Source organism: Echiichthys vipera (genome assembly GCF_963691815.1).
Source record: "Echiichthys vipera genome assembly, chromosome: 10".
Lineage (NCBI taxonomy): Eukaryota > Metazoa > Chordata > Actinopteri > Perciformes > Trachinidae > Echiichthys > Echiichthys vipera.
Window position 1 is genome coordinate 31,349,167 of NC_139835.1, and position 15,238 is coordinate 31,364,404.

A 15,238-nucleotide genomic window follows, 5' to 3' on the forward strand; every position below is an offset into this window, starting at 1 on the left:
CCACCGCTCTTTGAAGGCTTTTTCACCCATTTCGCGGGCGGCTCTGCGGACCTCTTCTGGAACGGCATCTTTCTCAGCCTGGGACACCTGGTGGACTTTGTGTCCTGCATCCAGGCGGTAGGGGCCCCCTTTGCCCCCCAGCCCCGCCGTGTCTCTGCCGCCTGCAAGTAAACGTCTCATTAAGGATGAACCAATCACAGATGACAGATCTTCTATTAGCTTCTGTCATTAGTTTCTATGAACTCAGTGAAAAGTCATTTAAATGAATTGAAACACGATAAAAGCTGATGATCGAGAGAAGAACTGCATTTAAAGCTGATTACATTTCATTATAGGTTCATCTTTGGGGTATTTTTTAATGGATGCGTCCCTCGACTGACATAAAAGAGGCGGATCCAATCCTAAAATAGTTGTGTCATACACACACCTCCTTCCATCTGCATTCAGTGAGTTAACGGACTTTAAAACACTGGTTACCTGTGCCTCCTGCCCACTGGTTCCCCCCGACGTGAGGATCGTTGTTGGGGTCGACTTTGCCGTGTTTGGGGGCCGTGACGTCCAGGCCGCTGTCCCTCTGGACGGTAATCTGAGAGGAGAGCAACCGGACACGTCATGTGGGTCCGTTTTTAGCCTGCGGTGATTTACAGTTTATAAACTGACCAAAACAAAACGTGTTTTGGACCCATCACTCGAGGTCTGTTGTGAATAGAGCTGCACGACATGAGGAGAATATGCCATAACAGTGTTGAACATCAGGATATTACCTGCAGTAAATAAACAGATATTAAAGTTCCCTCTAGGAGACTAAACGTGTGTTAAAGTGTCCTCTAGGAGCCTAAACGTGTGCTAAAGTGTCCTCTAGGAGCATAAACGTGTGTTAAAGTGTCCTCTAGGAGCCTAAACGTGTGTTAAAGTGTCCTCTAGGAGCCTAAACGTGTGCTAAAGTGTCCTCTAGGAGCATAAACGTGTGTTAAAGTGTCCTCTAGGAGCCTAAACGCGTGCTAAAGTGTCCTCTAGGAGACTAAACGTGTGCTAAAGTGTCCTCTAGGAGCATAAACGTGCGTTAAAGTGTCCTCTAGGAGCATAAACGTGTGCTAAAGTGTCCTCTAGGATCCAAAACGTGTGTTAAAGTGTAGGAGCATAAACATGTGCTAAAGTGTCCTCTAGGAGCATAAACATGTGCTAAAGTGTCCTCTAGGAGCATAAATGTGTGTTAAAGTGTCCTCTAGGAGCATAAACGTGTGCTAAAGTGTCCTCTAGGAGCATAAACGTGTGTTAAAGTGTCCTCTAGGAGCATAAACGTGTGTTAAAGTGTCCTCTAGGAGCATAAACGTGTGTTAAAGTGTCCTCTAGGAGCCTAAACGTGTGCTAAAGTGTCCTCTAGGAGCATAAACGTGTGTTAAAGTGTCCTCTAGGAGCCTAAACGCGTGCTAAAGTGTCCTCTAGGAGACTAAACGTGTGCTAAAGTGTCCTCTAGGAGCATAAACGTGCGTTAAAGTGTCCTCTAGGAGCATAAACGTGTGCTAAAGTGCCCTCTAGGAGCATAAACGTGTGCTAGAGTGTCCTCTAGGAGCATAAAAGTGTGTTAAAGTGTCCTCTAGGAGACTAAACATGTGCTAAAGTGTCCTCTAGGAGCATAAACGTGTGTTAAAGTGTCCTCTAGGAGCATAAACGTGTGTTCAAGTGTCCTCTAGGAGCATAAACGTGTGTTAAAGTGTCCTCTAGGAGCATAAACGTGTGTTAAAGTGGCCTCTAGCAGCATAAACGTGTGTTAAAGTGTCCTCTAGGAGCATAAACGTGTGTTAAAGTGTCCTCTAGGAGCATAAACGTGTGCTAAAGTGTCCTCTAGGATCCAAAACGTGTGTTAAAGTGTAGGAGCATAAACATGTGCTAAAGTGTCCTCTAGGAGCATAAACATGTGCTAAAGTGTCCTCTAGGAGCATAAATGTGTGTTAAAGTGTCCTCTAGGAGCATAAATGTGTGTTAAAGTGTCCTCTAGGAGCATAAACGTGTGTTAAAGTGTCCTCTAGGAGCATAAACGTGTGTTAAAGTGTCCTCTAGGAGCATAAACATGTGCTAAAGTGTCCTCTAGGAGCCAAAACGTGTGCTAAAGTGCCCTCTAGGAGCATAAACGTGTGTTAAAGTGTCCTCTAGGAGCATAAATGTGTGCTGAAAGTGAACGACACATCCAGAGAAAGAGTGTGTGTTGGCTCGAGGTGGAGACGCTGAAACTTCACACACAACAGCCACAAAAACAACGAGCGTGGCCGACACTCCCTGCGACTGCACACAGTACACACACAGAAGCCTTCCACACACTTCTGCCTCTCCCAGGTTTTGCGTTGAATTAGAGAAACAGAAGCGCTGAAGGAGAATGGATTTGTTTTGCACTTGCTGGTTCTGATTTACAGCTTATAAACTGACCAAAACAAAACGTAATTTGGACCCATCACTCCAGGTGTGTTGCAGATAGAGCTGCACGACATGAGGAGAATATGCGGTAACAGTTTTGAATATGACGATATTACCTGCGATAAATAAACAGATATTAAAGTGGACTCAGTTCTGCATTTGAAAGCTGAACATCCATCGTCTACATCACATCCCTGCTCGTTCTGGAGACATCCAAAACCTCCATGCTGCAGATTTAAGGCTCTTTCTTTGGCACAGAACAGATTCAGCTCACAGAACTCCCCCTGAAGCCTCTGTTCGTTTACCTCCTGATGTTTCGAATCAGAAAACGACACGGTTAACAAAACAGTCCGCTCCCGACCGCACAGTCAAACTGCTAAACATTAAGAGAAAGGCCTCTGTGTGTCTAAAGTCTGAGGTTTCGGCAGGATGGACAGGAAAGGATTTCTAGGCCCATCTCAGCGGCGGCATCAGTGCCAAAATCAGCACGCCGGCTCTCACGCTGAGGCGGGGCGGCCATCCAGAGTCTGGCACGCATGAGGGAGCGAGAGAGGAGCGGTGGGAGGCTCGGTGCGTCCCACTGTGCTTCAGCTGCAGGAGTCTGAGCAGTATCTGTGGGAAGTTTTGTCGTGTGCGGATTATTATCTTGGCTGTTTTTGATTTTTAGCTCGGTTCGTTACGTCGGAGCGGTGGAGCAGAGACGTATCTCGTAGGAGCAGCGTCCTCCTCTCCCCCCTGCTGAGGCTAGGTCCGCACCTCCGACGGACTCAGAGCTCAGCCTCTGTTCTCACGTCGTCATGAAGCTGCAGCATCAGCACACGCTCTATATTTAGCACCGATTAGGAGGGTCAGTCAGGTATAAAGCACGTCAGATTACAGGGACAAGATGACGCTCACTGTGGGAGCCGGCAGGTACGGTACTGCTGTGAAGAAGTATGGGAAATAAACACGGTTTACTCCATTTCATTAAGAACTTTAGTGCAAAACATCAGATTTTCTTTTTATGTGATTGTTATCAACTTAGATGATGTAATTGTGAATCACAATAACTCGATATATGATTTCCATTGACATGAACAACCTTTTCCTGCTGTGACTACAGCCTGTTTTAGAGTCCTCCACCTGCTAAACCCCATTTTAACTCGTCTGTAGGCGATGAAACAAATGCATGAATGGTGAATCCAAGTCCCTGAAACAATAAAAATATATATTTTTAAATACAGAAAAGGGTTAAGATTGGAAAGTTAAGGTTAGCTGCATGTTGGGTTATGGGAACGCTGCAGTACTTCAGCCTCTTTAGGTCTGACCCTGGGAATACGGAGTGAACCTGGAGACCTGAGGAGTCCGGGGGCTTCAGATCCAACAAGCAGCTCAGAGATGGGTTTTGGACCCCGACCCTTCAGGGCCCTGTAGGCCAGGAACAGAGTTTTAAAATCTATCCTTTTACGTAGAGGGAGCCAGTGCAGAGATTTAGGTCACACTCACACTGTCCATCCGTGCCCAAACAGGTTTCACCGCTAAAGTCTGGTTCCTTTGAGTGCAGCCGCACAGCGCCTAGCTGCGGCACGCTTGCCGTCCACGGCCCGTTTGGGAGAGGTGGGCTTTTGTAAAGCACGTGTACGTGCACGAGTGTGCGCACGTGTACGAGCACGAGTCCTACGGCGGTTCTGACGTCATTTTATGTGCGCCCGTATAGGCAGCAAGAAGCATTCTCCGAGGCCCAGGTAGTGTGAGTACAAACGGGCCTGGAGGGGGGGACAAGGACCCTAAAGCATGGGACGGAGGCACAGTGGGAGGGCGCCCTTAAGGACGGATGGGATGTGGTCCGTTTTCTTGGTGTTGTTGGCGTCATTCTGGATAAGCTGCACTGTCGGATTGATGCCATTACAATAATCTAATCCACTGAAGAGACAGACTATGCATGAACATATGTATGTGTAGGTGTGTGTAGGTGTGTGTAGCTGTGTGTAGGTGTGTGTAGTTGTGTGTAAGTGTGTGTAGGTGTCTGTGTGCTAGCTGATGATCCCCCTGAAGTTAACCTCAGTAACCGGAGAGCACTTGGTGCCGTAGCTCTGCGGTGAGGTAAAGGGTCAGAGGTTTGTCACCGCAGCTCACCTCCAGGAGCTCACCTCCGCCATGTGACCCGCTCTCTGATTACACACCGACGCAGGCGTGAGTCACACGCCGCGGGCAGCCTGCAGCGGCGACAGAACACGAGCTCTGCCGCACACATGCCGCTGCCACGTCGGTGTGCACCTGACGGGCAGGAATGTGGCTTCAAAGGGTCGGCAGTGCGGGCCGGACGTATCGCTCTCACTGAGGTCGATGATGTGGTTATGACCACACACACACACACACACACACACACACACACACACACACACAAACTCTTCCATCACTGTGACACGTCCTGACGCTCGTCACTTCCTGAACACAGGCGGTGATCCACCTTCGTCATCACGCTGCATTTAGATGAAGCTCTCTTGTCACCGGTGACAACATAACTCATGAATGTGTCTCCCTGCTGCTGATGGACTCACGGAGTCTGTCCAGTAAAAAGGAGGGTGACGAATGCTCCACTTTTGGTTCTAGAGAGAACGAGGAGCGGCACTTTATCACGCGTGTCCATTTTGGGCTGTGAGAGCGAGGACACTCAGGTTCAGGGTCCTGCTCTGCATTTGGGAAGAGACGCGAGTCATTTGGGCGGTGCAGCTCTCAGATATCTGTCAGTCTACTGACTCGGCTTCATGTCGTGTAACAGGGCCTTAAACTTACATGACTGTTACATTGTGTGGAGAGGTGCCAGTTCATCTCCTGGGCACCGCAGAGGTGCTGTTGAGCAAGGCACTGAACCCCCAACTGCTCGGTGCGCTGGTCCATTGGCAGCCCCCTCGCTCTGACATCTCTCCATTAATTGCATGTTTATAGGTCCTGTTTGTGCATGTGTGTGTCGTCGACCGTTGTCGTTGCTGCCGTCGTCGACGCTGCCGTCGACGTCTTCTCCTCATCCTCCTCCTCCTCTTCCTCCTCTTCTCCTCCTCCTCCTTCTTCTTCCTCCTCTTCTCCTCATCCTCCTCCTCCTCTTCTCCTCATCCTCCTCCTCCTCTTCCTCCTCTTCTCCTCCTCCTCCTTCTTCTTCCTCCTCCTCCTTTCTTCCTCTTCTCCTCCTCCTCCTCCGTCTTCTTCTTCTTCTTCTCCTCCTCCTTCTTCTTATTCTTCTCCTTCTCCTCCTCTTCCTCCTCCTCTCCTCCTCCTCCTCCTCCTCCTCCGTCTTCTTCTTCTTCTCCTTCTCCTCCTCCTCTTCTCCTCTGTCTTCTTCCTCTTCTTCTTCTTCTTCTTCTTCTTCTCCTCCTCCTCCTTCTTCCTCTTCTCCTCCTAAGAGAACTCTTTTTCAAAGCTATAATCACGTCTACTGTGCGCCTTGGTGTTGGATTGACAGTATTTGGATAAAACATCGTGTAAACTTAGGATGGGATTGATGCTGCGCTGCTGTTGCGTCTGGTCCCAGTGAGATAAAGACGGCATCTTAACCTCTGAGAGGGAGGAACAGACAGAAGACAAGAGGCGTGAGGGGAGGGTGACGGAGCGGAGAACTTCATTTTTATGACTGTGGGAATCAATGTGTCCTCCCCACCCGCCGCTCTAAAGGACGTCTCCCCCCCCCCCCTCTGTTCTTCCCCCAGTGTCTCTCTGTCTCTCCGTCTCTCATCTGCCGTCCACGCCTCCTCTCGTGAAATTAATAGCCTCGTAAATTTCCCGATTCTCTCTTTGAGACGCCTGGAGACAGAGAGAGAGTGCATCTGTGTGTGTGTGTGTGTGTGTGTGTGTGTGTGTGTGTGTGTGTGTGTGTGTGTGTGTGTGTGTGACTTCATGAATCCAAAGTGTGCGTGCAGGAACAAACTCCTCACAAGCACTAAATCTGCACGACTCACTTTGGAGCATGAGTCTAAATTTGTATTTATGTATCTGTTGTTATTTTTTCATTGTTTTATTCTCTTTTTACTGAACTGGTGGTTGTGTGGCACTGTCGCCTCACAGTGAGAGGGTTCCTGGTTTGAACCCCGGCTGGGGCCCTTCTGTGTGGAGTTTGCATGTTGTCCCCGTGTCTGCGTGGGTTTTCTCCGGGTTCTCCGGTTTCCTCCCACAGTCCAAAGACGTGCAGGTGTTCGGTTCATTGATGACTCTAAATCACCCGTAGGTGTGAATGGTTGTCTGTCTCTGTTCGTCTCTATGTGTCCTGTGATAGACTGGCGTCCTGTCCAGGGTGGACCCCGCCTCACGCCCGATGCAGCTGGGATCCGCTCCAGCCCCCCAACGACCCCGACAGGGACAAGAGGCTGAAGATGAATGAATGAATAAACTTGAACCTGCACACGATACTTTCAGATCCAGATAAGAAACGTTGCTCTTGATCCTTTTAAAGGCAGTTTTTCGCTCGTTACGATGAAACTCTCCAACACTATGAAGTCACGTGTCAGGGCATCTGCAGACGCATCAGACTTTTCCCTGTTATCAGAGTCACAACTCTCCGTTTGGTCCTAAACGTCAGTTGCACATTTCAAGAACGTTACTGTTACTGTGAACTGCTGCTGTGTGCAGATTGTTGCAGCTGCAGGCGGTTTGAAGCCGGTACGACGGTGCGTGTGAGCGTGGCTGATAAGCTTCAGCAGGGCGGGGGGGAAAGATGGCGGGTGGCCAAGCAGAGCAGCAGAGAGGACTGAACCCGCCACAACCATGAATACATATATATATAAATACATAAATAGACAAACAAAACCATTTAAATAGGAATAAAGAAATACAATAAAAACAATAAATAAATGTAAAACATGGGAAAATGAAAGACATTATTAAATAAGTAAAGAAATAAATAAAAAGGGGAATTAAATAATTGTAAATAAATAAAAAATAATAAATGAATTAAATTTAATTAACTAATTAAAACAAATATCAATTTATGTGACATTTTATCAATTAATTAAAACCTGCATTTATTAGTAATATTATTTTTGGTAAATTAAATATAATTTTAATTGTTTTATTGAGTCATTTATTTATTTATTTATGAATTATTCATTTGGTCAGGTTCAGTCCTCATAACGTGGTGATGTTGCGGTAGATACCTGCAGACACCTACTGATGTGTGTGTGTGTGTGTGTGTGTGTGTGTGCGTGTGTGTGATACCTGCAGACACCTACTGATGTGTGTGTGTGTGTGTGTGTGTGTGTGTGTGTGTTTGTGTGTGTGTGGCTGGTTGAATGAGAGCAGAGTTAGATGGATGTATTGTGTAGTCTGCGCTGGCATCAGCCATGCAATCAAAGACCAAACCCAAACACACACGCACGCGCGCGCGCACGCGCACACACACACACACACACACACACACACACACACACACACACACACACACACACACACACACACACACACACACACACACACACACACACACACACACACACACACACACACACACACACACACACACACACACACACACACACACACACACACACACACACGCCTCCAATGTGCACAAAGTTTGTGTCAAAGGCAACGGACTGTCCTGCATTTCTTCTCTGGGGTCAGACATGAGCTACAGAACTACAGCGATTATGTTCATCACTGATTAATCTCCACAGTTTTGTCTTTAAATGTCTCATTTTGTCCAAAACCCAAAGAGAGAAAACAAACAAAAGCAGGAAATCTCCACATTTATGAGACGAAAACAAGAAGTTCTGCCATGTTTGCATCAAGACTTGACACTAAATAGTTGCCGATTACATACAAGTGCCTGTGTCCACCTAGAGTTGACTGAGCGTCAGCGTCTCGGGGTCGATCCCCTGTGACATAAAAGATGTCTTTTAATTTCCTGCTCATCGCCTCATCGTTACACTCTTTAAGTGTGTCAAAAACACAAGGTATGTGGCGAGTGGTGCACATGTGCCGTGTGCAAACAGGTGAGCTGGCAGGGAGGTGAGGTGTGTAAACAGTTTGGTGGAGCAGCAGATACACAGAGCGCCTTGTGTGCAGCTATGTTTAAAGACAGGGGTGCTACTGTTGTTTCCAATGAGCTCACACGGAGCACAGGGAGCGTCTGTGTGCGTGTGACCTACGGTCGACTCCAGGCGCCTCATCAAAGAAGACCTGACCACTGAGGAATCTGGGCCAGAGAGAGGTCCAGTGTGCAGGTGCATGGGAACATGAGTGTGTGTATTAATGTATGTCAGAGCCATATCGGGCTTAGTGACTTAGGGCGCACTCACACTGTGCCTCCGTCCCGTGCCCAAACCGGTTCCACGGCTAAAGTCTGGTTCCTTTGACCAGTGTGAGTGCAACCGTACCACGTCTAGGAGCGGCACGCTTGCCGTCCACGGCCCGTTTGGGAGAGGTGGGCTTTAGTAAAGCACGTTTGCACGTGTACGAGCACGAGCGTGCGCACGTGTTCGAGCGCGAGGCCTACGGCGGTTCTGAGGTCATTTCCTGTGCGCCTGTTGGGACGTAGAAAAAAGAAGGAGGGACCATGCGCGGACATTTCAAACAATGGCGGTGAAAGGTTCACGTTGGTGTGATGCGGAGGTGGAGTGTTTACTGCAGATTTGGTCGATGAAAAGATTCAAAAACAGTCGACAAGACGCACAAAAACTCCGAGGTCTACGGAAAATTCTGGAAACAAAGCCACGCATCGCCATGACGTCATCAATGCGTGTGACGTGTTACGGCGTGATGACGTATAGGCAGCAAGAAGCATTCTCCGAGGCCCAGGTAGTGTGAGTACAAACGGGCCTGGAGGGGGGGACAAGGACCCTAAAGCACGGGGCACGGGACGGAGGCACAGTGGGAGGGCGCCCTAAGTGCTCACATGTAGCTGCTGTTGCTTTAATTAACTATTCATTGAGTACTTGCGCTTTGAAACCCATCACGTAAACACTGACACTGGCTTTTAATTCTGCTCCACACGAGTGAAACAACCTGCAGCAGCGGTTCAAATGAGACAAACGTGATCCGTCGGGACCCTTCTCACTGACACCTGCGTGTGTGTGTGAATCAATTCATCTCTCTTGAATCGTTCCGTCTCTAATGTTGAGTCGTTTTGTTGATGTTTGCAAGTGAGATGTGTGTGCTTTCACTTCCACTTCCATGTGCTTCTTATGTAACTTTTAGTGCTATTATGGATATTTTATGAGCACTGGTTGTTTTGTAATGTGCTCTGACGGAAAACGGCCTCTCCTTTCTTCCCTGTCACATGTATCGTTGCTGTTGTGATGTGATGCTGCTCAGCTACAGGCCTCACTTGCAGAGGAGCTTGTTTTAATCTTGGTGTTGACTTCCTGGTTGAGTAAAGGTTACATTTCCTCTCTCCCGGCCTCGTGCACCGAGCACAGATCTGCAGATAAAGTCCGCGGCGTTATCTAAAGAATGTGTCTGCATGTGTTGTGTATGTGGGCACCTTCACAATGCTTTCTCATTATGCTGGTCCGAAATGTTCTGACCCACACTGAGGGTCAAAGCTGTTGCATCATCAGCACAATGCCCGTCCTTTCATGCACGCCCACCCTGGGTGCAGCCCGCTCGTAAGTTTTGGGTGTGGAAACATTCCCGTTAGCATAAAACCAGGAATGTTTCAGCTGATGTGTTCTGCCAGAGTGAAGCGAGTGTGCAGAGAGACATGCAGCTGAGAGTTCACTGTAGTTGTTGTTGGAGCAGCGCTGCCCCCCGGTGGTGTGGAGAGGAACTGCAGACATGTCTGTTCATGAGCCGCTCCGCTCGTCTCTTACCTGGAGTGGTCTGCCGTCCTCTGTGCCGATCATGTTCCTCCACTCCATCAGCGACCTCTGCAGCGTGTCCAGGCCCGTCTCCCACAGACGCACGTACCCGCCCATGTCCACCGTGGCCACGCCTCCGGAACCGAGGGAAGCCAACAGCACGTCCGACTCCGACACTTTGGACAACCAGCTGGTGTACGGCGACACGGTCATCGACCTGAGACACGGTGAGACACAGTGAGACGCAGTGAGACGCAGTGGGACACAATGAGACACGGTGTGACACGGTGTGACACGGTTGGACACAATGAGACACGGTGAGACACAGTGAGACGCAGTGAGACGCAGTGAGACACAGTGAGACACAATGAGACACGATGAGACACGGTGAGACGCAGTGAGACACAGTGAGACACAGTGGGACACAGTGAGACACAGTGTGACACAGTGGGACACAGTGAGACACAGTGAGGCACAGAGGGACACAGTGAGACACAGTGAGATATGTTGAGACACGTCGGGACACAGTGAGACACAGTGAGACGCAATGAGATACAGTGAGACACAATGAGACACAGTGAGACACAGTGAGACACGTCGGGACACGGTGAGACACTGTGAGGCGCAGTGAGGCACAGAGGGACACGGTGAGACACAGTGTGACACAGTGGGACACAGTGAGACGCAGTGGGACACGGTGAGACACGGTGAGACACAGTGAGGCACAGTGGGAAACAGTGAGACACAGTGAGACACAGGTGTGCTGTCCTTTACCTTGGGACGGGGACATATTTGACTTTCTTGGAGCTCAGATCAGTCACCTCCAGGTACGCCGCCGTCATCGGAGGTGTGACGTCTGCGTGAAAAACAACACAAACGAGTGTGAATGCGTCCTCTGTGAGGGTTCGCTCGTATGATCCTGGACTCACCTTTGGGGTAGACCTCCTTCAGCGGCACCTTGCTGGGCGGGAGGGCTCGGACCACCTGATTGGCCGCGAGCAGACTGACACAATTCTCCCGTTTGGCGGCGCTGGAGTGAAGGCCGCCTCTCAGGAACGTGTGAGCCCCGCTGTCTGCGCTCTTCAGCTCCGACAGGTCCGCGGGCCTCTTGAAGCTGTACACCTCGTTAGGGGACTGGACAGGAGGGGAAGTCAAGATGGAAGCTGTCACGACGTGTTCATCGAGCGCACGGCCGCACGAAGAGCGAGGACATTAATATTCATCAGTTCAGCTGAAGCACCCACACGAGAGGACCTCATTCATCTGAGCTCTTATGCTTTCATTCATGTTCTCAATGCACTTCAGTCTTCCACCTGTTCGCTCTCATGTACTCACACGACATCAACCTCCAGAGTGTATAAGTAAAACATTACACTTCATATAAAAGTGGATCATTGTTTCACTCCTTTAAAGTGTGAGTCTGGTGTAAATGGACCCCGTGGTCTTTTTTCGGCGTGAAAATCCATCAAATAAGCCATCGAGACCGTTTTTCAACTATTAAACACGCAGTCGGAGACAGCAGCAAGGAATCTGGTGCACGCGCACTGACGAGCACTCGATGGGAGAGGGGGAGGAGCTCTGTGGTAGAGGGGGAGGGGCGTGCGAGTTGGAAACATTCGAGTCAACTCCATCTGCCAGACCTTGCTGACTGCAGCTTTAACAGAGATAGCTGGATGTGGCTAACAGTGGTTAGCTCGGGGCAGTACGGTGAAGGCATTCACTAATGCTGCTGAAAATAACAGCAAACCTCTGCAGCAACATGAGCAGAGTCCCTACACACAAAACAAAGCAGCAACAGCGTAGTTAGTGAAGCCAGTTTGTTAAAAAACAGTGTTTTACAACTCTGGACATTCAGTGGGTCCATGCTAACAGCTAGTCCGTAGAAGTGGATTACCGAATGCACTTGCACTTGTATGGAATACCTGTGTAGGGACCCTGATCACTGATTAGTATCATGCTGCTGCAGAGGTTTGCTGTTATTTTGAGCAGCATTAGTGGAAATAAAATGACCTTTTGGATACGTTCAGTGCACCGCCCCGAGCTAATCAGTGTTAGCCCTTTGGGGCTGTTAGCATCTCTCACCGTGGCTGATCAAGGAAAGAAATCAGCGTCTTATTTGATGGATATTCATGCTAAAGACTTACACGTTAACTGTCAATGTTTAGGTTGGTTTGGTCACTGGAGTGAAGCTTCAACTGTTTTGTATTCGGATAATTTCAGCTTACTAAGGTCGCACTCCCACTGTGCCTCCGTCCCGTGCCCAAACACGCTTCACGGCTAAAGTCTGGTTCCTTTGACCAGTGTGAGTGAAACCGTACCACATCTAGTTGCGACATGCTTGCAGTCCACGGCCCGTTTGGGAGAGGTGGGCTTTAGTAAAGCATGTTTGCACGTGTACGAGCACGAGCGTGCGCACGTGTACGAGCACGAGGCCTACGGCGGTTCTGAGGTCATTTCCTGTGCGCCTGTTGGAACGTAGAAAAAAGAAGGAGGGACCATGCGCAGACATTTCAAACAATGGCGGTGAAAGGTTAACGTTGGTGTGATGCGGAGGTGGAGTGTTTACTGCAGATTTGGTCGATGAAAAGATTCAAAAACAGTCGACAAGACGCACAAAAACTCTGAGGTCTACGGAAAGATCTGGAAACAAAGCCACGCATCGCCATGACGTCATCAATGCGTGTGACGTGTTACGGCGTGATGACGTATAGGCAGCAAGAAGCATTCTCCGAGGCCCAGGTAGTGTGAGTACAAACGGGCCTGGAGGGGGGGACAAGGACCCTAAAGCACGGGGCACGGGACGGAGGCACAGTGGGAGGGCGCCCTAACTTACTTTGAACCATGTATTCATTATTTTTACACCTGTACAGAGAAGATACACCAGTGTTCAAACCAGACTCCTGACATGGACGTGAAAAGTTAAAAAAGCTTCACTCATCCCAACATGTTTGCACCGAGTCCTCTCATCCTCTCACCACGAGGTCGGGGAAGCCCACAACGATCCGCGCGAAGGAGCCGCTGTCCGCCAGGATACGGTTCGGTGACACGATCTTCTGGTCCAGAGCGACGCTGAGGTTCTCGTTGGGCAGCTGCTCATGTGACAGCATCTGTGGCGCGGACGCCTCAGCTGGGGCGGCGGGAGTGAAGGGGGTCAAACGTGACGGAGAGAGAGGAGAAGAGAAAGGAGAAGAAATCAAAACAAACACTGGTGCTGGATCAGACGATGAGCTCACTGCAGAAACAATAACCTTCACCATCCCGCAGAGTTATTACAGCGACTCATGACCTCCGTGCTCTCACTAGCTGTGACACGAAGGTTATGGACGTTCAGTATTGATTGAAACATGCGTGGTTCTCTTCTTATATTGGGTTTGACTGAAGGCCAGAGGACAGATCAGCTGAGAGGTCTCTCAGGGCAGACGCACAGCTGCCTCAGGGACAAGATTACTTCTTGTTAATGGGGAGATATAATGGGCCTCATGCAGCAACATCATCTGACATGTTTCTTCATTTTCCTTTGACTTTATATCTTTAATGACGAAGGATTTCTCTCTTTTTCAGATATCACAGAGACATTCAACGTACCTGGTTGTTCCTTGTTTCAATATTTACAGCTTGGATCGGTACGGAGAGCGTACGGTGTTCAGTGGCAGCGCAGTTTACCAAATCATCCAGCTCTAGAGAAATGTTTAAAGCAGGCTAGACCTAAGGGAATGGCGTCCAGACTGTACAAATCCCTGTTCAGGGCAGCAGGTGTGGATGCACTTCCAGTATATGGGTTTGGAAACGAACGTAGTAGTCACAGCTGCCCTGGGCCGACTGACGGAAACGTGGCAGCCAATCAGCGCCTACGGCCCCTCCGACCACCTCCTCAACCATACAGCAGTAGCACACATTCACACACCCAAGGACCCAACAACCATGACCCTTCGGACATTGGCCGTCGCCCAATGGGTGACCTTTAGGGTTTTCTCCCCCTAGTGTGTGTGTGTGTCCCTCTGTTAAGTGTGTGTATGTCCTCTTTTTCACTATTTGATTTCTCTACTTGTGCTTTTTTGTTGTTGTGACTGTTGTTATATAGCATCATTCTTTCATTCATCTTCAACCGCTTATCCCTGTCGGGGTCGCGGGCATGAGGCGGGGTCCACCCTGGACAGGACGCCAGTCTATCACAGGACACATAGAGACGAACAGAGACAGACAACCATTCACACCTACGGGTGATTTAGAGTCATCAATGAACCCAACACCTGCACGTCTTTGGACTGTGGGAGGAAACCGGAGAACCCGGAGAAAACCCACGCAGACACGGGGACAACATGCAAACTCCACACAGAAGTGTCTATGAGGCTGATGACGGTCATTTAACGGAGTGATAACGTCTCTTAAAGCTGTTGAATCCCAGAAATCAGCGCGTACGAACAAAATAAGAACAAACTGTGGGTGCAAATGCTTCTACATCACTTCCTGCAGGAGGCCGAATGTCTTCACCACCCTGTTCGTCTTTGTTGAGAGCTGAACGTCTCATGTGTACCTGAGCGGGCTCCGTGGCCTGAGCTGACGGCGTCCTCACTGATGCTGTGGAGCTGACACACGCCGGAGTCTTCAGCTGTCATGTGCATGGGTTTGGTCAGCAGGAACTTCCTGTTCAGGGACACAAACAGCACGTCGCATTACAGCACAAGTGAATTCACACTTTCAGATCCTCAGAGCGCGCCTGAGTCCGTCCCTCACTCACTTGTTGGTGTTGCTCTCCTGCAGCAGCCAGCGGTCCTCCGCCACCAGGAAGACCGACTTCAGGTTGATGGGAAGGGAGATGGAGTGAACCCGGCCCTCCAGCACATCCAGCACCTCCAGCTGGCTGCTGCACACACACACACACAACCACACACACACATTTAACACCAGCGTGTGACTGAGATTGTGCTGATTAACCGCGTGGTGGAGATCGGAGCAGCTTACCCCTCCTCCTTATAGAAGAGGAGCCAGTTTTTGTGGGCGAACTCGCGACACATTTTATGTCCTCCCTGCAAACGATCAACACACACAACACTTTAAAG

The 15,238-nt window shown here is 49.5% G+C and overlaps 1 protein-coding gene across 1 annotated transcript in view; it reads right to left on the reverse strand.

Annotated features, from left to right (window-relative positions):
* vwa8 (von Willebrand factor A domain containing 8) overlaps positions 1-15,238 on the reverse strand; it is a 71,849-nt gene that overhangs the window by 10,705 nt on the left and 45,906 nt on the right. Inside the window, 9 exon segments of the mRNA XM_083922059.1 lie at positions 5-161; positions 478-586; positions 10,191-10,395; positions 10,953-11,034; positions 11,108-11,312; positions 13,154-13,305; positions 14,713-14,822; positions 14,917-15,042; positions 15,141-15,205. Of these exon segments, the coding sequence (XP_083778185.1) occupies positions 5-161; positions 478-586; positions 10,191-10,395; positions 10,953-11,034; positions 11,108-11,312; positions 13,154-13,305; positions 14,713-14,822; positions 14,917-15,042; positions 15,141-15,205 (1,211 nt within the window).